This window comes from Adiantum capillus-veneris, chromosome 21 (assembly GCF_014529385.1).
Source record: "Adiantum capillus-veneris isolate H3 chromosome 21, ASM1452938v2, whole genome shotgun sequence".
NCBI classification, from domain to species: domain Eukaryota; kingdom Viridiplantae; phylum Streptophyta; class Polypodiopsida; order Polypodiales; family Pteridaceae; genus Adiantum; species Adiantum capillus-veneris.
Genome location: NC_140951.1, coordinates 125,534,061 through 125,557,138, shown reverse-complemented (window position 1 = coordinate 125,557,138; position 23,078 = coordinate 125,534,061). Strand labels below are relative to the sequence as shown.

General features: G+C 43.8%; 2 protein-coding genes across 6 annotated transcripts; both read right to left on the bottom strand.

Moving 5' to 3' along the window:
- Positions 1-332: 332 nt before the first annotated feature.
- On the bottom strand, positions 333-7,046 carry SUA (suppressor of abi3-5). Of its 5 annotated transcripts, none has more exons than XM_086494186.1 (15): positions 6,901-7,046; positions 5,551-5,717; positions 5,290-5,330; positions 4,115-4,994; positions 3,964-4,035; positions 3,793-3,888; positions 3,634-3,713; positions 3,188-3,326; positions 2,911-3,090; positions 2,753-2,821; positions 2,501-2,665; positions 2,279-2,420; positions 1,340-2,194; positions 856-1,049; positions 333-767 (listed from the first exon to the last, which is right to left on the bottom strand). In XM_086494186.1, the coding sequence occupies exons 2-15, from the start codon at positions 5,599-5,601 to the stop codon at positions 582-584; spliced, it is 3,150 nt and encodes a 1,049-aa protein (XP_086350312.1). In that variant the 5' UTR covers positions 5,602-5,717; positions 6,901-7,046; the 3' UTR covers positions 333-581. The 5 variants fall into 5 exon arrangements, with proteins under 5 accessions (XP_086350312.1, XP_086350315.1, XP_086350314.1 ...); XM_086494189.1 differs by having other exon boundaries at positions 3,188-3,323; XM_086494188.1 differs by having other exon boundaries at positions 3,793-3,885.
- Positions 7,047-19,768: 12,722 nt separating this feature from the next.
- LOC147431677 (uncharacterized) lies at positions 19,769-20,603 on the bottom strand. Its single transcript, XM_086493066.1, has 2 exons — positions 20,589-20,603; positions 19,769-20,545 (listed from the first exon to the last, which is right to left on the bottom strand). The coding sequence occupies exon 2, from the start codon at positions 20,531-20,533 to the stop codon at positions 19,769-19,771; it is 765 nt and encodes a 254-aa protein (XP_086349192.1). The 5' UTR covers positions 20,534-20,545; positions 20,589-20,603.
- Positions 20,604-23,078: the final 2,475 nt, after the last annotated feature.

The window sequence follows — 23,078 nt, the reverse complement described above, 5'->3', positions numbered from 1 at the left end:
TACTAAGTCGGTGACAATTGGTTTGCTTTCTTCCAAAAAACATCCTATCCTTCAAAGAATCAAAGAATTGCTTCGGTAGGGATTTGTCAAAGTCCCCTGTAGCATATGTAAGGAGCCAGCTTCTAAGATTATGTAACTTAGCATCACCTGCAGATGAACATGCAGAATGAATAATGAATAAGCTGTGAGGCCCATATAAAGCAGGAAAGCCTGTTTAGCAGGCCTAAGAACGATTTCTAAGACAGCATGTGAACTTGTATATCATCTTTCACAAAGATTGGTAAAGGGGTGCGGACGAGCCCAGAGACAAAAATAATGTTCCAATCTCCAAGTGCATCAAGGACTTATTTTAAATTGAATCTGATCTTTTCCATTGTTCTCCAACTCCTCTTAAAGAGGATGCAGTACAGTTTAGCCTGCACCTTCCAAAAATGAGTACTGATGAGCAGTGTGATTCGTAAAGCTTTCTACAAAATTACAAAGAATTCCAACAAGCGAGCCCAAAGCATCCCGCAAGAAGTGACTCGAGTATATGTCCTTGCAGATGCCAAATTTACACAATAGAGGAGAAGAACTGAGCTCTACATCATGTCATGAAACCTGGCGAGTGCTTTCTTCTGAATAACGACACGATAACTATCACCAGGCTGTGTCTCAAATCTGGCATCCGCCTTGCGCTGCTGAGATTGGCTCCCTAGGCCAGCCCTCACATCCATCGACGTAGCCTGAACAGGTTCAACAATACCAGTACCATCCTTGCCAAGCCCCTGACCTCATTAGCAAAAAGCCCATCAGGAAGACATGCCAAACATAATAAACCGAAAAAATGAACTGATAACCTGGGATCAAACTTACAGATCCTTCTTGCCATCCCATACTCCGGAGCATCCGATTGCCAACATTTCTCTCATCTATAGCTGTCTCTGCAGTTATCACTTCAAATGCTTGAACTTCTGGACCTCCCGAAGCAGCTCCTGGTGGAGCAGCCCCTTTTGGTCCTACCCCAGGAGGAAATGGCATATCCAAGCCCCAATCCCTGCCTCCGGAACCTAAAAACAGGACCCTCATAACATCAGAAACAAAAAGAAGCTGGAGGGCTGGAAACATCTGATGGAAGAACCTAGCTAACTCTGGATGGGAAGGGTCAGTGTGTCCATGTAAGAGAGAGACTAAGAGATGTGTGTCTGTGTCCATGCGCGCATGCAGAGAGAGAGAGAGAGAGAGAGAGAGAGAGAGAGAGAGAGAGAGAGAGAGAGAGCACACAAAGACATTAAGCTTGCTCTTAAAGAGTGTTGACGAGAGTCGAGCAGAGCCCTTTAAAGCTGGCTGATGGAAATACCTTTGTCTATCATGTCTATCTCCAGTAACAAGTCATCATGAGATGATGAGGAAGAACCATAGAGGCTTCTCCTCTCTGCTGCCCTGTCCCGATATACAGGTTGAGTTGGTTGAGGAGCCTCAGTAAACCTTCGCTTTGATCCTGCCACTGGTGCATAGGAACCTAAAGCTGAGGCATCGGTTTTAAAAGGGGTGGCTCCAGTATTTACTTCCGACGAAGCAGACTGTGAAGCTGCTGCCTCCACTCTTCTCACCGTGGTGCTCTGCCTCTCCTCCAAAGCATTCCCACTGGCCAGCCGGGTCATGCCGGATGTGGGCACCTCACTTTTTTTATTGGTCGCATATGGCTGACTAGGTGGCGTTCCCAGAACAGCGGCAGCACTTTGATACAGGCTCTGCTCACGGCCAGGAGCCGAGACGGAGATCAAAGAAACAGGGGTGGGTGTAGCCGTTGGACCTTCATTCTGCCTTTGCTTCCACAAAGTCAACAGCTTCTTTTTACTTGCAAGAAGAGAACCTTTCATTGCTAAACGAATCTCCTTTTCTTTCTCCTTCATTTTTTCTTTTTCTTTCTTTGCAGCAGCCTGTGCAGCAAGGGCAGCAGCCTGTACAGCCTCTGCTAAAGAAGGCTTCTTCTCATCTTCATTAGATGCATTTGGGTCAACCTCACCCTCTTCCACAGTTGCAGTTTCGTTTTTCTTTTCAGTTGCCACGTCTGTGAGGCCACCCTTTTCAGCCTCTGTTTTGTTTGTTGAATCAGGCACCACTCCTGTGTTGGGTTCAACATAGGGCACATACTGCTGCGATTTATCATCATAGGAGTACCAAAGACCATGGTTGCCATCATAGAAGAGACCTTAAATTTCAATACAAAAAGCTCATCACACAGAGCCAGCAATTTAAGAAACACAAGAAAGCGAAAACGTGTGAGACTGCTCACATCTATGAGGGTCGTAATAAAACCCAGAGGCAGCATCATAGTAATAGCCTGAGGCTTCATCCCACACATAGCCTGATTGAGGTGCTTCTTTAGCTCTTTCAGTACCAGTACTATCCTTGTGAGTCCGACCTGCAGAATCATACTGCATGGTGACGGTAATCAGAAGCGGCTCAACAAATGCCCAGAATAGTGCACCCCTGTGGCACCACCTCAGCTCAATACCTGCTGGGCGAAAGTGGCTGCTTCAATCGCAGCAGCAGCAATACTGCTGGCATGGAACGTTGAACCAGGCCCACCGCTCTTTGCAAATGCTACTCTTAACAACTGGCCATTGTTCTCCAGAGCTGTGTTATTAGTTGCCTCCAAAGCTGCTGCTGCCTCATCCACCTAAATGCATTTTTTATGGAGTTCCCTGGTTACATCATCCTCCCCAAATTGTGGGAAAAAAAGCATTTGGGAAATACCATAACATACCGAATGGAAGTGCACAAAAGCAAAACCCCTTGATACATGCGTAAACTTGTCTCTCACAAGTCTCAAGTCCTGCACAAAGCCCATATACAGCCGACTTAATGGTGAACTATGATGGTCCTACACCATGTCAACGCTAATTCCACAAAACACCCACTCACCTTTAATGGAGCGTACTTGGAGAACTCCGCATGCAGCATATCTTCATTTACATGTTCATCAAGACCCCGAACAACCAAAATGTGAGCGGGACCTGCTTCTGAGCCTTTTCTTCCATTGTTTGCAGCTATAGAGAGCGACATGTCTGCAGCTGGAGCATCATCAGATCGACCTTCATTACACTGCAAGCCCATCCAAGGTCAGTATTCTAAAAGAGGAATTCCAGAAGCAGACAAATTGAGCAATGAAAACAACAGAAAAAATGCACAAGGTTGCCACCTGAAAACACAGTATGCGGCGAGCAAAATTCACACAGCCACATACAGTGCACATCCAGTCAACCGCTGACATGCCATGTTTGGCTACACCAGAAGTCGAGTGAGTTTGAGGAGCTCCCGCACCTCCAGTTGGTTTGCTGCTGTAACTCACAAAATCAAATTGCTGTCAGCAAGCCTTTCAATCCGAGCAGCTTCGACGGCAGACGATGCCCTCTTGTCCAAACCAACATGGAAACATGTCCATATTGGGATTACACATTGCATGACATGTCAAACGACAACTTCCTTGCACATCCAACCTACAGATACTATCCAGGTTAAGATGAACTACCACAAAAAGAAGCCCAAATGCAGAACTCCACGAAGAACCACATCTTTAGCTGGCAACTAAGAAAGCGATGACAGAAATTCCAACAGTAAAAATGTGAGTAAGGAAAAGAAGGGAACCTATATTCAAAATACACACGGCGTCCGTCAAGAACCAAACCATCATCATGTAATCCCTCCATTGCCTTCTTTGCAGCATCCTAATGAGATAGCATCAAGGAGTGAGAATCTGGCAATTAGACCAAGGTATTGAGGGGACAATGCGCTCACCCAACTTACCACAGATGGAAAATCAATAAAAGCAAAACCTCGTGACACTCCTGAAACCCTTTCCTTAATCACACGTACATGCCTGAGTGGACCCCACTCTACCTGCTACACATTAACAAGAAGATCAATAACACAATGTTTGGCACCAGGGTAGTGAACCCTTGATGAGACAGTCCCTACCAGAGCCTTGTACAAGTCATCTTCCACAGTACTCTGAGATAAGCCTTTCACGACAAGAGTCGCGGAAGGTGCCTGCAAGATATTAGTTTTTTAAGCAAGGCATAATAAAGCACATAGTAGGCTCCACAAGTGATGAATGGCTGGAATTTACCACATGAGACCGATCATGATATCGCCTGTCATCTCGATCCCGCCTCCATGCAGACTCATGGTAATCTTCGTCGCCGCTGTCCTCTCTCCTACTCCGTCTGTGACTCAATGGCGACCTGGACCTACGGGGAGAAGATGATCTACGAGAAGAATGCAATCTTCGAGGGGAGCGTGAATCTCGAGAGTGGGACCTTTGTGGAGATAAAGACCTGTCCCGGCCACCATCATAGCTCCGAGAACGGGAGAAAGAACGTGACCGAGAGCGAGAGTGGGAGTGAGAGAGTGAGTGTGACCGGGAGCGGGAGCGTGAGAATGAGCGATGGCGAGCCTTGTATCTTCCTCTACCAAAACTCCTGTCCATTGGCTTTTCTCTGTGCTTTTCCCAACTGCCATCTCTGTGTCTTCGCCGGTCATAATCCGAGCCATCCAAATGCACATAATCCAGCCCTCGATTTCCATCTCTGATGCTACCAACAGGAGCCCTTGCCCGGTTTTCATAGTTGTCAGCTTCATACCTATCAGGAAACCCCCCTCTTCTTTGGATATCATAATCCCTGAACCCATTGACCTCTTGATAGCCATCAGAATGATATCGAGTGAGGTCCCTAAAATGATCCACATCCCTTAAGTTATCCAAATCCCTGTATCTTTCACCATCTCTCACAGCATCCCCATAGCCAACCTTGTCATGTCTTGGACCATTTCGGAGAATAGCATAGTCATCTTCCACGACACTCCTCCTTGCAGGTGGCAACAATCCCATCACAGGGGGAGGTGCTGCAAACCCTTCCCTGTCCCGGCGATATTGATCCCTTGGATACAGAGAGTCTCCTGCATAATTCACCTCCTGGAAACCTCTGCCACCAAAATTGCCACCCAACCTGTGAAAGATAGACAATAAAAACATGAGCTACACTCTAACCCAACACAAACATACCATAAACTACTACTAAATCCTGCTAACAAACAATCCTACAGGCAAACAACGAACCCCTCCGTACAAAAGCAGCACACAGTCAATATTGGACAGGCAAGCACCAAAATTTATATTACCCCAAGCTCATGAGTAGGATATGGGTTAACATATTAGAACATAAAAACAACATATAGGACAGTGAGCGGAAAAACCTGGAAAACAATTTAACTTATCCACAAACTTCAAGCACGGTCACTGACCTGTGATCTGGATCCCGTGCAGCACCAAAGGACGCCAGGGCCTGTGCATCCAAAAGAAGGCGTAGTCAGCAACATAAGAGCATGACTAAATCCCACATCCAAACCCAAATGCGGCCATGGGCTTTTTGCTTGTTTGAAGTGTATGAAGATGGAGATGATACATATGTGAGAATCATATGACCCATTAAACTTGGAAACAAGAGGGATCAACATCCTGTGCACAAGAAAGGATGAAAGCACTTCTGATCTAGTGTGCCATACGCTGTTATTATCCCATCTTGCTTGTGGTGGAATATATCGCCCAGAATCCATTGCACCAGAATAAGTGGGTTTAAACCTCCACAATCCTTATTAGTTTCTTCGAGTTGACTTATCCAAGATCACTACGGCACAAGTTGCGAGCTGCACCTGCCACCTTGACAATTGTCCTGGAATATACGCACAAACACAGGCAGATGTTATAGCGCTATTTCAAAGTAAACCTGAAGCTGATTGGATCCTTTACAGTAAATGGGCTAAAACTTTGGGACTTTCAAATTATAACCTGAATAATACCCTGTTTACAGAAAACGCATGCATTGGTAGGCAAAGAGGAAACAAAATGCAAATTACAGAACATATTTACAGAAATCCATCAATGCAAACAAACAAAGGCAATTACATTTTGCGCAATTTGCCTTAACTATGGGTAACAAAAAGAGTGCGACTTTCAGGGCGAGCTACTACAGAATCCTCAAACACCAATATTTGCAAACAAAGAGCTTGGACATTAGCAGCAGCCAACCATGACTTGTCGAAGCCTTCCACAGCAACCACAGTCTAGCGACACACCAAGCCACTATACACATCACAACATAAATGTACCCTGTACAAACATGGCTTGAACTGAATACTCTTAAGGATCTATACAGCCACGTAAAATTGTTATTCTACCATGCACTCCTCCTAAGGATTCAATTTCTACAACAGTGAATCACAAGCTACTACACTTTTCATTTTCAAAGAACCATCACTCGTCCACATGATCACAAGAACAGAATCTTGACAAACCCCTATACAAGAGCCTGCAGCAACAAAAATCCCAAGACCTAACCGATCGATATATGCAACACGACAACGAAACTATTCCCTGCACAAGTATGGCTTGAACTAAGGTATCAACATGTGGAATTAATTACACTGTGATTCTACCAAAATACACAACTATACTTGAAAAACAAGACCTTGCACACCATTTCAAACTGTTATGGACGCTTATCAAAGGAGACATATAGAGTCAGGAATGATCCAATTTAAGGAGCTGTTGACCTGTAAAGGGCTGACAAAAGCCCAAAATCAGAAGTGATGCATGTGATATTGTGCAGCTAACTCAGACTGCATTTACAATTATCTTAAACCTGGAAGCATGTGGAATAACCTGTATCTGTCGGGACATATTTCTTCCCATTCAAGCTTCAGTACAAAGCGTTCAAAACGAGAACAAAGACGCTTTGCGATTATGGGTAGCGAACAGCGGCAGAGTAATCTCTCATGCTCATAAAACAAGAAAAGAGAGCCCCATGCAGATCTGAATGCAGAAAGAGTGGAGCAGGGACAGCAAATCAGACTTACAAAGACGATGATAAGGAAAGGCCTCCCTGCTGCTCGATTGTCTCCTGCTTCTACAAACTACCCAAAAGCGTTATATGCTCCTATACATGTAAAAAATAAATCAAAACCTTGCATAGGCCGACCACGGGATACACTCTAATTCTAGGAAAATTGATTGTTGAGTGGTTATGTAGGTTTTGAAAAAATGCCACTTATTTTTATCCCTTTTCACCTCATCATTTGGAATCCACCCAAACATGCCTCACAAAAATATTTAGGCTATGGAGGCATGTGATTTGCATTAGACTAGTATGAAGCCACAATTTTTGAAAAAGATTAGAGGAGAAGAATCTAGGGAAATTATTTCTCCCTCCCATCAATGTTTAGTGGGTAGGTGCGCTGTGTCCACCACTGTTAGTTTGCATGCTCTCTCTCTCTCTCTCTCTCTCTCTCTCTCTCTCTCTCTCTCTCTCTCTCTCTCTCTCTCTCTCTCTCTCTCTCTCTCTCTGTGTGTGCAAAGGGCGGTGCAAATCCTCTCTCTCTCTCTAGGGCGTCATTGGTTGTGGGTCTAGAGAGGTTTTGCGTTAAGAAAGCTGTGTTGTTAGCATAGATGTGAAGGAAGCCCTTACTCCAAAGCAATCACCTCACCTTGACCACATGCGCCCTTGAGAGAATTGCCATGTCTTTTATGGTCTTTAACCTTTATGTTGGCATAGACTAAAGCTACATGAGGGGGAGCTTCATATATGTTGTTCTTTGCTATTGTTTCTTCTTGTGGTCGAAGTTTGTTACAATGGGAGACAGTGTAGAGGGACGAGACCTAGTGGATCTAGAGGGGAGGGGGAGGGGATGTTTCAAAGCAAGTTTCCATCCATGTTTGAGATGAGGTTTCATAAAAAATTCAAGATAAATGCTAAGACACATATACACGGACTTAATGATCATGCACATCTCACAGCATGTTCAAGTAAGACATAAATTTGGTGCATTATGCAACCTAACATGCATTACAAGAATTTCATAACATATGCACAAATTCCCTTCATAGCCTTCCAAAAGGTGGTTTTTGAGTTCAAATGGGAGGTTTGCCTCCAAAAAGGAAGAGGAGGGAGGGCTAGGAACCATGGATATCTCCATACAAGGAGATAAACAATTATCTAAGTAGTCTTCCATACATATTGGGCTACTCTTTACCTAGCCATCTCGTTACATCCACATAATGTCGCTACGGGCACTATACGACAAGAGGGTAGGTCACCAAGCTCACCACCCAGCCATGAGACAATGAGGTTACCCATCATCCCCGAACCCTTTATATAAGTGTGGCATGATGTCCACATCAGTTCGGTCATCGGGGCACTACGATCGACTGTTCTCCCCTTGAACCCTGCCTTCTTATCTCTACGCCCGGAAGGCGGTCGATTTGGTCACTGCCATTACATGCTGCGCGACATCCCCCCTCCCCCCAATTAAGATTTTTCATCATCGAAAATAGCATGGGGAAATCTCTTGGCAATCGCACAACGACATTCCCAAGTTGTCGCTTCCTTGTCTAAGTCCATTCACTTAACTAGTACCTCTTGAAACATTTTATGGCATGTTTGTCTATCTTGATACTCTAGAATCCTTTCCAGTTCACGTGGTATCTTTGGTGGCTCTATCAAGTCAACCAAAATCTCTGGAGAAACTACGTTCTCCAAATTGTGAACTAATTTCTTTAGTTTACTAACATGGAAGAGATGGTGAACTTGAGAACTCTTTGATAACTCAAGTTTATATGCTACGTGACCGATCTTTTTAATAACTTTGAAGGGACTATAGTATCTAGGAGAAAGCTTGTCACAGTTTCCCATTTTCATGGTTTCTGACTTTGCAAGGACCTTTAGGGATACAAAGTCACCTTCTTCGTTCTTTATCAGCATACATCTAAGGACGATCATGTGCACTACAAATGCTTTCCTTTGTTGCCTTCCGCATATCATTCATATCTTCAAGGAGATCCTTGACATATTGAATCCTCTCCTTCTCTAGGCCTATAGCCATAGGAGATCTTGGCTATGGAACTTTTGTAAGCAAATTCTAAAATGGGTAAGTACTCTTCCCATTTAGATTTCTTCTTAATTACATAAGCATGCAACATGCCCTCTAGGATTTGGTTAACACTTATAGCTTACCTGACACTATATTTGCGAGCAAGCCATATAGCTTGTAGATATGTTCAATAAAGAGTTTTGCCAATTTTGGTGTTTTAAATGTTCTCTTCGTCGCAATAAACTTTGCCATTTTGGGTTAACTTGTCCACTACCACCCACATTGAGTCATTATCTTGACTACTCTTGGGTAAACCGGTAATGAAATCCATGGAAATGCTTTCCCATTTCCCATGAGGAATCTCCAAAGGATGGAATGGTTCCCCAACCTTGAGATGTTCATGTTTATTGGTCTAACACTTATTGCATTTCAACACATAATTTTAGACATCTTTAAACAAACTAGGCCAATAAAGTTGTCTTTTAACTAGTGCATATGTCTTCTAAATCCCGGGTTGATTGGCACTTGGACTATTGGACTTTCTTTAAGAATGCGGGCCTGAAAGCCACCAATAGTTGGTACGCACACTCTACCCTTGTAGACTAAGTACATGTTGCGTCAATGGAGTAGTTGGCATACTTCTCCCCTCGACAAGGTTTATCACCCCCCTTTGAAGCTGTAGCTATCAAAAGTGATGAAGGGTCTACATCAAAGCTTTTTGACCTATACCGAAAAGTCTCAGTTAGTCTCTCCAAACCAAATCTTGCTTCCCTATTGGTTGCACCTAAGGCTTGTCTCTTCAAACTAGCACTACGTGCCAACGAGGGAGGTGGTCGTGTTTGTAAATTGGTGTGATCGTACAACACGCTAGATTGGGGGAAAGTGGAACACACCCGGAACCCAAGTAATCTGCTTCTCCATAGACCAGGATAATCATTGCACCTCAATCCACTATAGTTCACCTTCGAAACTCACACAATCGACAGCAATCCATACCAATTTTTCCCGTTTACTGTTATGAGCGCGTATAGAGCTAGAAGAGAGAAAGAGGAGGCGCTCACAATGTACAAGAACTTGGATTTGATGATAAGCTTAATATTGATTACAAGACTTAATACTTTATTAAGAGAGCTAGATACAAGACTTGGATTACATGACTTGAGTACAAGACAAGGCTTGATTGCAAGGACAAGACTTGAACATAAGACAAGAACTAGAAGAGGGATTTCCTCATAGGAGGCTCACGACTGGTGTTGGCAAGACTAAGAGTCTTGTGGCCCAAGACCCCTATTATACTAGTGCTTGAGGAGGTTAGGACTTTCTAGGTTCTTCTTGAGGAGGTTAGAATCTTCTAGAACCTTCTAGTTCTTCTAGAATCTTATGGATCCTTCTTCAACTTTCTAGAGCTTTCCAGAAACTTCTAGATTCTTCCGGAATCTTCTCCAAGCTTTTAGAAACTTCTTGATCCTTCTAGTTCTTCTAGATCCTTCTTCAACTTTCTAGAGCTTTCTAGAAACTTACAGATTCTTTTGGAATCTTCTCCATGTTTCTAGAAACTTCTAGAATCTTCTAGATCCTTCTAGATTCTTCTAGAGCCTTCTAGTGATGATGTAGGCGATGACATAGGCGATGATGCAGGCAGCGATTGACTCTCAAGCATCCATGACATTACCCCCTCCTTTAGCGACGAGTTCCACAAGGAGCTGTGGTGTTCCTTGAGTTGGGCTTCCATGGATGTTGTTGATGGAACTCTTGGACTTTGAGAGATGCATGTTGTAGATTGTGTGTTGGTTCCCAGGTTCGTTCACTAACATCATGGCCTTTCCAACGCACCAAGTACTGTAACCTGCCACGCGAAACTCGAGAATCTAGGACTTTCTCGACCTCATATTCGTCATGTCCTTGAATCTCAACCGGAGGAGGTGGTTGTAGGGCTCTTCCTGGGATCTTAGATGTGTGACAAGGTTCTAGGACTGAGACATGAAAGACAGGATAGATTTTCATGGATGAGGGCAATCGAAGTCGATAGGTGACTGGATTGACTTGACGTATAATTTTAAACGGGCCAAGCCTTCGATAATCAAGCTTTTGACAGGGACGAGATGAACGCAGATCACGTCGGAGAAGCCACACTTTATCCCCTTCTTTGTATTTTGGATGCTTCATGCGATGGAGATCTGCACTTTCCTTATACTTGGATTGAGCTTCTTTGATATGAATTGTAAGTTCTTTGTGAATTGCAGATAATTGTTGTGTAAGATGAATAGCAGCTGGATTCTTGACTTGATAGTGTCTGTGGATATCCTGTTTGGGATGTTGACCATAATTAGCAAAGAATGGAGTGTGATGGGTGGAGGCATGAAAACTGTTATTATAGGAGAATTTTGCTAGCGGTAGGAGCTCAAGCCAATTATCCTGGTGATAATTGATAGTACAGCGGAGAAGGTGACGCCAAGTGTCGAAGGAGTCGATGATTGCTAAGAGATCTTTGTCATGGATTTCATAATTGATTTTTGCACAGCTGAGAACTTGCAGGAATGAAAAGCCACTGGATGTACTCGACCATCCCCTCCTACTTGGGATAGAATACGCCAAGGGCAAAATCTGAAGCGTCTATTTCTAGGATGAAAGGCTTTGTAGGATCTGCGTGAATTAGAATGGGTGCGATCGTGAAAGCTTGCTTGAGAGTCTGAAATGCTTTCGCAGCCTCTGAGTCCCAAACAAACTTATTATGGCCTGTCAACCTTGTGAGTGTTGTAACCACCTTAGAGTATCCCTGTATAAAGATAGGATAAAAGTCCGAGGAAACATTGAACATCTCTTACCGAGGTGGGTGTCTCCCAATCAAGGATGGTTTGAACCTTCTTTGGATCCATGGAAATTCCCTTTTCAGAAATTACATAACCAAGAAATTCCACCTTAGATTGATGAAAAGAGCACTTCTCCAACTTTGCATATAATCCTGATGCACGAAGCTTTTCAAGTACTAATTGTACATGGTGCTCATGCTCTTCTTGATCCTTGAAAAATATCAAGATATCATCCAAATATATTACCACAAAATAATCCAAATACTCCCGAAAGATATCGTTCATTAAATGTTGAAAAACAGATGGGGCATTCGTGAGACCAAATGGCATGACGGTATATTCAAAGTGGCCATACCTTGTCCGAAAGGCTGTTTTCCATTCATCACCTTCTTTGATTCTGACTAGGTTGTAAGCACCACGAAGATCTATTTTTGTAAATATTCTTGCTTTGCCAAGGCACTCAAGAAGCTCTGGGATCAAGGGAAGGGGATAGCGATTCTTCACGGTGATCTTGTTTAGGCCCCTATAATCCACACACATCCGTAGAGTTCCGTCCTTCTTCTTTACGAAGAGTATTGGAGCTCCTGCTGGGGACTTTGAATGCCGTATGAACCCCTTGGCAAGATTCTCATCAATATTTTTCCGTAATTCTACCAATTCATCTTGAGATAGCTTGTATATTGGGCCAAAAGGGGGTTGGGTTCCCTCCTGAAGCTCTATAGCACAATCATAGGGTCGATGCTCCGGTAAGAGGTCTGCATTCTTCTTCTCAAAAACATCATTGTAATCTTGATTTGACGTGGCAATGCCTCCATGATTTTTGTTGTCGACGTGTCGATTGGTGTTGCAAATATCAGGAAAGTTGGATACTTTTTGGCTGCACGCATGAAGACCTTGGCTCCAAGATATATAGGCCTATTATGCCTTCCCTTCTTCCTTTGGACTTTTCGTGGTTCAATTCTCCGAACCCTCCAATCGATGTCAGCATTATGTAATTCAAGCCACGGTAGCCCAAGAACACTTGGACTGCTTGGGCTTTGTATAATATTGAATGCTATTCTTGAAACATGCTCCTGCAATGTTATTTTTATGGGTGAGTTTCATACCTGACATCCTCTGAAGCGAGGGGACGACCATCAATGACTTCTACAGTTGTTGGATTAGACTTCTCCACAAGTGGTATGCCTTGTTCTTTTGCAAATTCTTTGTCCACGAAGCACGCTGTTGCGCCTAAATCTAGTAATGCTTCACAATCCATGTGCCTACCCGGCATATGGATCTTGACTAGTAGCATAAAACTTGAAGTGGAATCAACGGGAAGAAAGAGACCTTTTTTTGCTTGTCTTTTGTCCAACCGGTCGTTCTCTATTGGGGTTGGACGTCCATGTTTTTCGAACACGTTGAGTCCATTGCACCACAAACCTTCATCCTTCTCTTCCTTGGACACTGTTGAGCCATGTGCCCCTGCTCTCCACAATACATACATAAGCCATTAATGCGTCGCCTTTGCTTCTCCTGGGCTGAGAGAGGTTGAAACCGTGCTGAATCAATTTGCATGGGCTCAATGCTTGATTCCTGGCCCTGTTGAGGTGTGTAGCCATTATGTGTCACTTCTGTTTAGGGTCCCCAAGACGCTTCTCTTGTCTCCTCTCAAATAGTCGATTATCACATTCTATTGCTTGAGAGATGAACTCGCTTAGTGTGTGAACCTTTGGCATAGTCAATAAAAGATCTTTTACGTCATCCTTCAATCCCCACCGAAATTGGCTAATGAAATATTCCTCATGCCAAGTCAGATCACAAGTGAGCTGTTCAAATTCGGATGTATAGACGGATGTAGATCTCGATCCTTGGCGGAGATTTCTAAGTTTGGTTTTAGCAACCCTTGCTCTATCAGTATCCCCAAAGGTTGCAGAGAAATCCCGCACAAAAGCTTCAAAGTCATGAAGAAGAGGAGATTCTTTTTCAAGTAAGGGAGCAAACCAAGAGAGAGCCGTACCCGAGAGGAGGGTCCCAATAAGGCCTACTTGAGAGGCATCATTTGGATAACGCTCTCGTTGCATTCGAATGAAGAGGTGCACTTGTTGGAGAAAACCTCTAAACTTTGATCTAGTCCCATCAAATTTTCAGGCATGCTGACCTTCGGCTCCTTCTTATGTTGTTAAGAATAGCTACATCTTGCAGCTTGTGCTTGATGTGTGCTTGTCTCTTGAAGCTCTTGAATTTGACGTTGAAGATTTTGCAACGCCGGTCCCAAAATTAGGGGTTGCCCTGCTTGAAGTTGAGCGGCGTTACTCTCGTGAAGTTCTTGCAACTGAGCTTGGATGCTTTGCAATGTGTGGATGACACCTTCCATCGTCGGCTCCATGATGGCTTGAGAAGATTAAGAGATGGTAGTCTTGCCAAACTGTTGTGAGCACGTATAGAGCTAGAAGAGAGAAAGAGGAGGCGCTCACAATGTACAAGAACTTGGATTTGATGATAAGCTTAATATTGATTACAAGACTTAATACTTTATTAAGAGAGCTAGATACAAGACTTGGATTACATGACTTGAGTACAAGACAAGGCTTGATTGCAAGGACAAGACTTGAACATAAGACAAGAACAAGAAGAGGGATTTCCTTATAGGAGGTTCACAACTGGTGCTGGCAAGACTGAGGGTCTTGTGGCCCAAGACCCATATTTATACTAGTGCTTGAGGAGGTTACTTGAGGAGGTTAGGACTTTCTAGGTTCTTCTTGAGGAGGTTAGAATCTTCTAGAACCTTCTTGATCCTTCTAGTTCTTATAGAACCTTCTAGATCCTTCTTCAACTTTCTAGAGCTTTCCAGAAACTTCTAGATTCTTCTGGAATCTTCTCCAAGATTCTAGAAACTTCTTGATCCTTCTAGTTCTTCTAGAACCTTTTAGATTCTTCTTCAACTTTCTAGAGCTTTCCAGAAACTTCTAGATTCTTTCGGAATCTTCTCCATGTTTCTAGAAACTTCTAGAAACTTCTAGATCCTTCTAGATTCTTCTAGAGCCTTCTAGTGATGATGTAGGCGATGACATAAGTGATGATGCAGGCAGCGACTGACTCTCAAGCATCCATGACATTTACAACACCGTGCTACAGCACATACCGCTCTCTCTTTCTCTCTCACACACACAGAGGCCCGGGGAGGCACACACATCTCAATCACCGGCACCACATAGTTAGAATAGAGGAAAGAGAAGAAGGGGGGAAGGGGAAGAAACAAAACCAAACATTGGTATGATTTGCTTCAATTGCAACCAAACAACCATCTACAAACATCCATAAGACCTCAACTACACCAGGCTTGGCATGACAACCTCGAACAACACAAATCTGGGCAACCACAGGCTCTACCGTTGTGCAGCTCTCCTCACTTAGAGGGGCAGGAAAGAACTCCTTGATGGCACCCTAAGCTCCTCATTTAGCTCTCCCAAGGATGACATGAGAGTCTCCCCGAACCCTCTCAAAGGAAGCTCCCCTCCTGCCTTGAGAACTTCGCTTTCTTCTTCTCCGGCTTTCTCATGCCCAACAACTCCTCGTTAAGCCCCCTCTCGGCTTGTATCTTCTCCCCCAAAGGAGCCCTCCTCTTGCCCAAGATCAAGAAGCCCTAAGTGCAAAAAAAATTTGCCCCTTATTGGGCGTGGGCACAAGCCCCCTCTATTTTCGTCGACCCTCTTCTATTTTCAGCTACCTGTCTGCATGTGAAAGCATCCTTGCTATATCCGGCTAGCTTGAGGCCCAAGTTACCATGTGAACTCCTTTAGAGGGGCATCGTCAGCGCCATCGGTGCTCCCCCTTTAGCCCTCAAAAAAGCTTGCCCATTGGGCGTGTGAACCCGGCCACGTGGGCCTGCCACGTCAGCAACCCACTGCGTAGACAGAGCGCCGTCCCCTTCTCACCGCGTGCCACCACGGCCGCCTAGCTACGCCCGAATGTGCCAAACCACACCGGATCCCCGCCTTTCTCGCGTAAGCATAGCCTGCCAGACAACGCCCATAGCCACATGAGCTATCTCCGTGCCCATTTGATATTCCAAAGAGAGGGTGCCGTTTAGGCTATATAGCCCATTTTCCATACTCACGAAAGTGTATACGAGATAATCCCCCTTCCACGTGGTGCAACGAGATGAAGTCGGCCTTCAAACCTCCCATAGCATTTTGAAAAACCTCTTATTTTACCCAGCTTTGGCCCTTGTGCCACTTGGTGGTCATGGCCCCAGTTCCCGAGCCGACAAAACTCACCAAAAGCCCCTCTCAAACTTTGAGCTCCTCCATCCCTGCAACATGTCGACTTCATCAAGACCACCAACTGAGCCGTTCAAAAATTGAAAAGGACATCTGATAATGCATTGTCACCATCCGCTTCGAACTTCATCTCCACGACCCGATGCCAGATTGACATGCCGTCACTTCCTGTGGCCTTCGTATGTCGTGTACTTCGCATAAAAGATCTGGCAAACCTCCAAAATTCTCAAAATGCACACAGATCGAGGCGACCAACCTGATATAAACAAAGCTCTAATTGCTGATCTGAAAAGACCAACAGGCTCCATAAATCAAGCACTACACAACCATCTGCTGAAACTGGCTGGGACTACCTGGCTCCACCTGCCCTATCCATCTTGGATATGCAATCATCTCTAACTTCAAAGCTCCATATCTTTCACACTGTGGCTCTGTTTGATGAGCCGTCTGGATCTGCTCAAGCTCTACATATCTGGACCAAAAACTAGCACTCTAATCACCCTTCATTTTCCACCATATTTAGCCCATCTTGGAGTCCATATGGTCTAAAAACCACATTATTCATACATCACAGCTGTCACTTGCCTGCCCAGTCTCTTTCCATCTTCTCTAGCCCTCTGCCATGCATATATAAGCATACACATAATTGTATGTTCCCTTTGCTAGGGTCGACACACTTTGGCTACACCATCATTGCCCAACCCCCTTGTTGAACATTCATGTTCAACCAAAAAACTGCTTTATTCTTTTACCAACTGCAAAAACTGGCAAACACTATCCAAAATTGTGAGCAAACCACAAAAAACTACCACATGTACAAGGCCCTACTCCTGCCTACTACTGCCAAATCTCAAGTGGGTTGCCCCACCCCCTGCATCACATGGATTCCGCTTGGATAAAAAACCTTGGAACAATTTCCTCCATCCATCTGCAGCATCCTCCAATAGTGCTTCACCCATGTCTGCAACCATCCATGCACAGAATATGCCCAAATCACTTTAGCATCTCTTCGCACATTTACTTGCCTCATAAACACACCTGGCCCTGTAAGCATATTTTCAGAACCAACCAATGCATCTGGCCCTGCAATCACATCATATGCATCAACCAACAATTCTGACCCTCCCTCCCAACCATGTAAACTAGATTTCCTCTCAATGGACCTCCATATCTGGTAGATAACATACCTCACTGATGCACTTACAAGCATACATTTCAACCATGTATTGCATACCTCTTTTGACAACTTGAACTCACTCTTGACATCTCTTTCCTTTTCCATAGAACATGCTAGTTGCACTGGACTCTCCACCTGTAGAGGGACTAACCCTCGCATCACCTGTCCTTTGGTCAAAGCTTTATCCACAAGCACTTGCATCTCTTCATCCATGGCATCCTCGGCATCATCAAAGCTTCAATCATCTACATTTTCAAGGCATACCTAATCCAAAAAACATGTGTCCATAGCATCACCTTTGCAATCCAAGGAACCTCCATTTACTCTTCTCTTTGGTCAACATCGAGTCACATCATGAGCTTCAAAAGCCCAACCCCTTCTGTTTCTGCTTCAACACCATCTCCTTGTTGACTCGGTAGGCCAGCTTGGCTATCCATAGACCTAGATTTACCCTCTTTTGCAAAGCTTTGAACCAATTGCACTGCCGTAGCAATTTCCACTGCTACCTTCACCAGCATGGCCGCCAATAGAGCACTGCATGCTCCCTTTGATGGCACATCCTCTCTCATTTGCTTGGGCACTTCAACGTGTTCTTCTTCCACACTGGCTATCACCACATCATCAGCTAAACAAGAAGGCACCTTTACCATCACCGGCTCATCAGACTCGGTCTCCTCGTTATAGGATGTGGGCGCATCCGGTCCATCTTCCTCGCTTGTCTCCCAAAAATTGGAACTGGCCTCTCCATCTTCATCAACATCATACAGTGATTCAGTATCAGCATCTTCAACCGCTTGCTCCTCCACAAAAGCTTGACCATCATCTAGGCTTTGCTCACTTTCTTCATCTTTGTTGGCCTCTGCAACTGAGTTGCACCCTGTTACCTTATCATGCAAACTTTCTACACAAATGGGATTTACCTCTTCAATCTGCTCTGGAAGCCTAACCTCTGCTACCTCTTTGGCACAATGGCTCACTTCAACAAGGGGCTTATCCTCTTTGATAAGCTCACCCATCATTGGCACATGCACATCATAAACTAGACATCTCCAAGGAACATAATCAATTGTTGGCCTTACCTCAGCATGCTTTGCATTTCGTACAACCGGCACTGCCTTTGGTTGAACCATAGAATATTTTTCTAGCTTTGCAATGAGCACATAATATGCAGGCTTCAACAAACCTAGCTCCAGCTTTTGCTTCACCTTTCTGCTCTTCATCTTGGCTAGATATACCATGTCTTCATAGGTATCAGCACCATCTTCCACCTTATCTCTGATCCTCGGATGATGCAAGCACTCAAGAATCTTTGATAGCTTCAAAAACTGATTGCCTTTCACTCCAATGACAATCTCTAACTGCCTCCAACATGCTTCAAATTGCTTAAGGAAAACAAAAATATATTTACTTGCATCGTGGCACACCACCTTCAATCTTGCACCAACCTCTGCCGGGGTGATCACTTCTCAAAACCACTCCAGAAACTAACTCTGCAATTCTTGCCATGAACTTTGATAATCATCCTTCAAAATGTTGAACCAAACCTTTGCTCGTCCGTGCATCAGTAGCAGCGACACCATCTGCAACTTCTCCGCATTTGTAAACATATGCATCGATAACATCCACAATTCAAAATTTGCTAACCAATCTTCAGGGCCTTCAACACCTGTAAATCTGGGGCCAACACGGCTCCATCATCTCTATTAGCTTCAAATCCGACCACCAAATATTTCGACCATCAGCCAACCGCTTGGCGGCTTCCAAACACTGCATTAAACTTCAAATTGGAGAATCATCGATCCTCAATGGGGGCACCTGAAGATGGATAGGGGGAAAGGGGAACACACCCGAAACCCAAGTAAATAGCCCAAGATAAACAGTACACCCCAATCCACTAGAGTTCACCTTTGGAACTCACATAATCGATAGCAATCCACACCAGTTTTTCCCGTTTACGATCATGCCGCAGCACATGCTGCTCTCTTTCTCTCTCACACACACAGAGGCCCGGGGAGGCACACACATCTCAATCACCACCGCCACACAGTTGGAACAAAGAAAAGAGAAGAAGGGGGGAAAGGGGAAGAAAGAACACCAAACACTGGTATGCTTTGCTTCAATTGCGACCAAAAAACCACCTACAAACATCCATAAGACCTCGACTACACCCGGCTTGGCATGACAACCTCAAGCAACACAAATCTCAGCAATCACAAGCTCTATCGCTGCGCGGCTCTCCTCGCTGAGAGCGATAGGCAAGAACTCCTTGATGACGCCCTAAGCTCCTCATTGAGCTCTCCCAAGGACGACCCAAGAGCCTCCCCAAACCCTCTCCAAGGAAGCTTCCCTCCTGCCTTGAGAAGTCCACTTTCTTCTTCGGCTCTCTCCTACTCGGCAGCTCCTCGTTGAGCCCCCTCTCGACCTGTATCTTCTTCCCCAGAGAAGCCCTCCTCTTGCCCAAGATCAAGAAGCCTTAAGTGCAAATTTGTTTTACCCCTTATTGGGCGTGGGCACAAGCCCCCTCTATTTTCGTCGACCCTCTTCTATTTTCGACTGCATGTCTGTATGTGAAAGCATCCTTGATATATCCGGCTGGCTTGAGGCCCAAGTTACCATGCGAACTTATCCTTAAGAGGGGCACCAACATTATTTGCGCAAACAACATGCCCCCCCTTTGGTGCATCTTGCAAGGACACAAAAAACTTCCTACATGATGTTATGTGCTTGGAAGTACCACTATCAAAGTACCAATCAAGATTAGCCTCACGCATTGTCATACATGTAGAATGTAATGAAGAATCATATGTGCATGTAACAACACAAGCCCAAACATCTTGAGCAAGATTAGCTTCATCATCCTTTGCATTACTCGTGCTCTCAATGATAGACATTCCCGATTGCTTCTTCTTATCATTACGCTTTGCAAGCTTTCTACATTCCTCAATGGTATGTCCCGACTTCCGACAATACTTGCATCTCTTCTTTTTTTGTGAATCACCATCACTAGAAGAATTAGTGGAAGAGGGAGTTTGGGGCTTTGGTTTTGATGTGCCCAAAGCTGGTCCGGACTTGCTTTTACCTCTTTGAGAGATAGCAAGTGCTTGAGTTCCCTCAATCAAACCACTTCTCTTCATTCTAGATTGCTCTTCTTGTAAGAGAAGTGACACAACCTCATCAAAAGTATACATGTTGGGATTTCCTTTTGCAACCAAACGAAGAGTAGTAGCAAAGCTTTGAAAAGAATCCAACCCTTTAAGCAAAGTGGAGATGAGAGAATTGTCCGAGATAATCTCATCTATGTTTGCTAATTGTTCTTTCAAATCCTTAATCTTTGTAACACACACATCAACGGACTCACCTTCAGCCATATGCATTTCCTCAAGTTGCTTCCTCGAGTAAGCCACATGGGCTTCATTGCGCCCGGCATACAAAGAAGCAAGTACATCCCAAGCTTGCCTGGATGAAGTGCAAGACCGAATGTGCGGAACAATATGATGCTTCATGGAAAGAGCCATCAAAGCATGTGCTTGGGCATCCTTTCATACCATCTACGCTGATCCTGTGTAGGTAGAAAAGATGAAGAAACAACTGTTGAAGAGCTACTTGCATTTGTAACAGTAGAAGTAGAACTGCCAGGTCTCTTGTCTACATCCGCCACAATGTTTCATAGTTGCTTTGCAACAAGCACATGTTTCATCATGTAAGACCACATCAAATAATTGGTCCCATCAAGCTTATCCTCAGCTTGAAGCATGCCAAACAAGTCATTGTTGCTTGCCATAGCACCCATGAACAATAAATTGGCAAGAAATGCACTCCCGACAAAACTTGCAGACATGTAAATGTTGTTAAAACAAAGCATTAATGTGTTCAAAAATGATGATTCATGATATCTTTGTGTAGTACTCATTCTTAGCTTCGTTTTGAGTCCTAGGTTGAGCAAAAGAGACACCCGAAGCACCCGTGGTGAGCAAAACGGTGACTAGCTGTCCTGAGGCTGCACCTCCTGCAAAACCTAATATGAGGTATGGAGGAAGGAGAATGCTTGTGGGAGCTAAAGAGCCTGCTCTGATACCATTTTTGGGTGAAGAAGGGAGTTAGGGAAGCTATAGACGCGCACACACACCCGTAGATGCACATACACACACACACACACACACACACACACACACACACACACACACACACACACACACCAAGAAGCTTGATAGCTTGAAGCTCCCTCACTTTGTTATGAAGAGTTCAAGTGTGAGTATGAGAGAAAGATACGAGTCTCCCTAAGTACAACATACCACCACACATGCGTATAGTGTGTATATATGGTTACACGGGGAAAAAACTTCTAGCCAGCACTAGAGTAAAAAGTGTCAGTGTATAGGGAAACGGTTTACATCAAAACTACCCGAGGGACACGTGAGTGTAACAATTGTGCTACTTGGAATGAGAGAAAAAAATGAGACAAGGGAAATTCAAGCTATGTAAGCTTGAGGATTAGGAGAGAGGAAAGGGAGAGTGTAATGAGAAGAATAACGTAAAGTTATGGCAAGCTTAATTAAGGTTTTGGCTTGAACTATAAGCTCATGAATGGATTTTTCAAAATGAGTGGATCTACTATGTTTTTGGATATTTTTTTCAAATCCCTAAAAGGAAACTTTCATGTCCTATTAGGTTACCAAACTAGTGTTAAGGTTTTGTCTTGACGTAAGTTTCAGTTAACCCCGTCTTGGATGAATCCTATTTTTTTTCTTTGCATCATTTGTTATCCATGGGATATTTTCCATGGAAGTGATGGGAGGTTTATATTTAGACAACACGATTGTCACTTCCACGAAGCTATCCCCTTACTCCCCCCCCCCCCCCCCCCCGTTTTGTAATTGCAACACAAATTTGAAAGTAGACAAACTTGAAATGAGCAATGCATATGCTCTCTACAATGACTTTGCTTTAGTATGGGCCATAAGTAGTAACACAAACATTTAGAATGCATCAACTTGTAATCTTAAGAAAAATAATCTTAAAACTCCTTTGATTGATTATGCAAGAGTAGAACCCTTTAATAAATGGTAGTGTAAGAGTAAAAATGCAAAATTCATAAGAGTGAACATGCTCGTGTAGTGAGAAATGCTTGTGCAAGGGAGTATGAATGATTACCAAAATCATGAGAAATCCTTGTGCATATGTCCTCAAACATAATCTTTCTTTCATTCTTCTCCACTTTTTTAAGTCATCGAAGTAGGCTCGCATGTCTACAATTTCTTTAGGCTTGGTGATTGTTCTCCTTGAAGTGAAAACTTCATCAAATTATAGCTTGATAAAAAGAGGGCTTCTCTTCTCATTTTACACTTCTCTCCTTCATTTTTCAAGGTGCAAACTTGAGAGTAAACATGAGAAAGCCATAGCTAAGCCTCTTTCGCACACACCTCCTACACACACACAGACCTCCAAGAGAAGCCATGGCCAAAACCCTAATCAAGCTTGCCATAACTTGATCTTATTCTTCTCATTACACTCTCCCTTTCTCCTAACCGTCAAGCTTCTATAGCTTGAATTTCTCTTGTCTCATTCTTTTCTCTCATTCCAAGTAGTGATAGCCATTTTTCGGCTCTCTGTAATTGCCATAGTAAGCTACCTCACCCTATCAAATCACTCAAACATTGTGGCTATCCCTACCATTTCACTGTATATAGGTGTGTGTGAGTTAGGGGACTTTTCCCATATCTTCTTAAAAACCTTTAATTAGCTAGTCACTGGGCTAGTTGAGCCAAAAAAATAAAAATAAAATAAAAAATATAAGTATATTATGGCCCATTTGTATGTAAATATTTCATTGTATATAGGACTTTTCAAAAGGATTTTTCATAATTATTTTGATATTTATTTAAATATTTCTACCTATGGTGTGTTATTTATGTTATGTAC

What these genes read in the sequence shown, in the direction of transcription:
- LOC147431677 (XM_086493066.1), bottom strand. Translation starts at nt 20,533, where the DNA reads ATGCATATGGCTGAAGGTGAGTCCGTTGATGTGTGTGTTACAAAGATT.
- SUA (XM_086494186.1), bottom strand. Translation starts at nt 5,601, where the DNA reads ATGGATTCTGGGCGATATATTCCACCACAAGCAAGATGGGATAATAAC. An exon ending in TTATTGATTTTCCATCTGTG is followed by an intron (nt 3,714 to 3,792) that starts GTAAGTTGGGTG and finishes CTATCTCATTAG; the next exon opens with GATGCTGCAAAGAAGGCAAT. An exon ending in GATAGACATGATAGACAAAG is followed by an intron (nt 1,050 to 1,339) that starts GTATTTCCATCA and finishes TCCTGTTTTTAG; the next exon opens with GTTCCGGAGGCAGGGATTGG.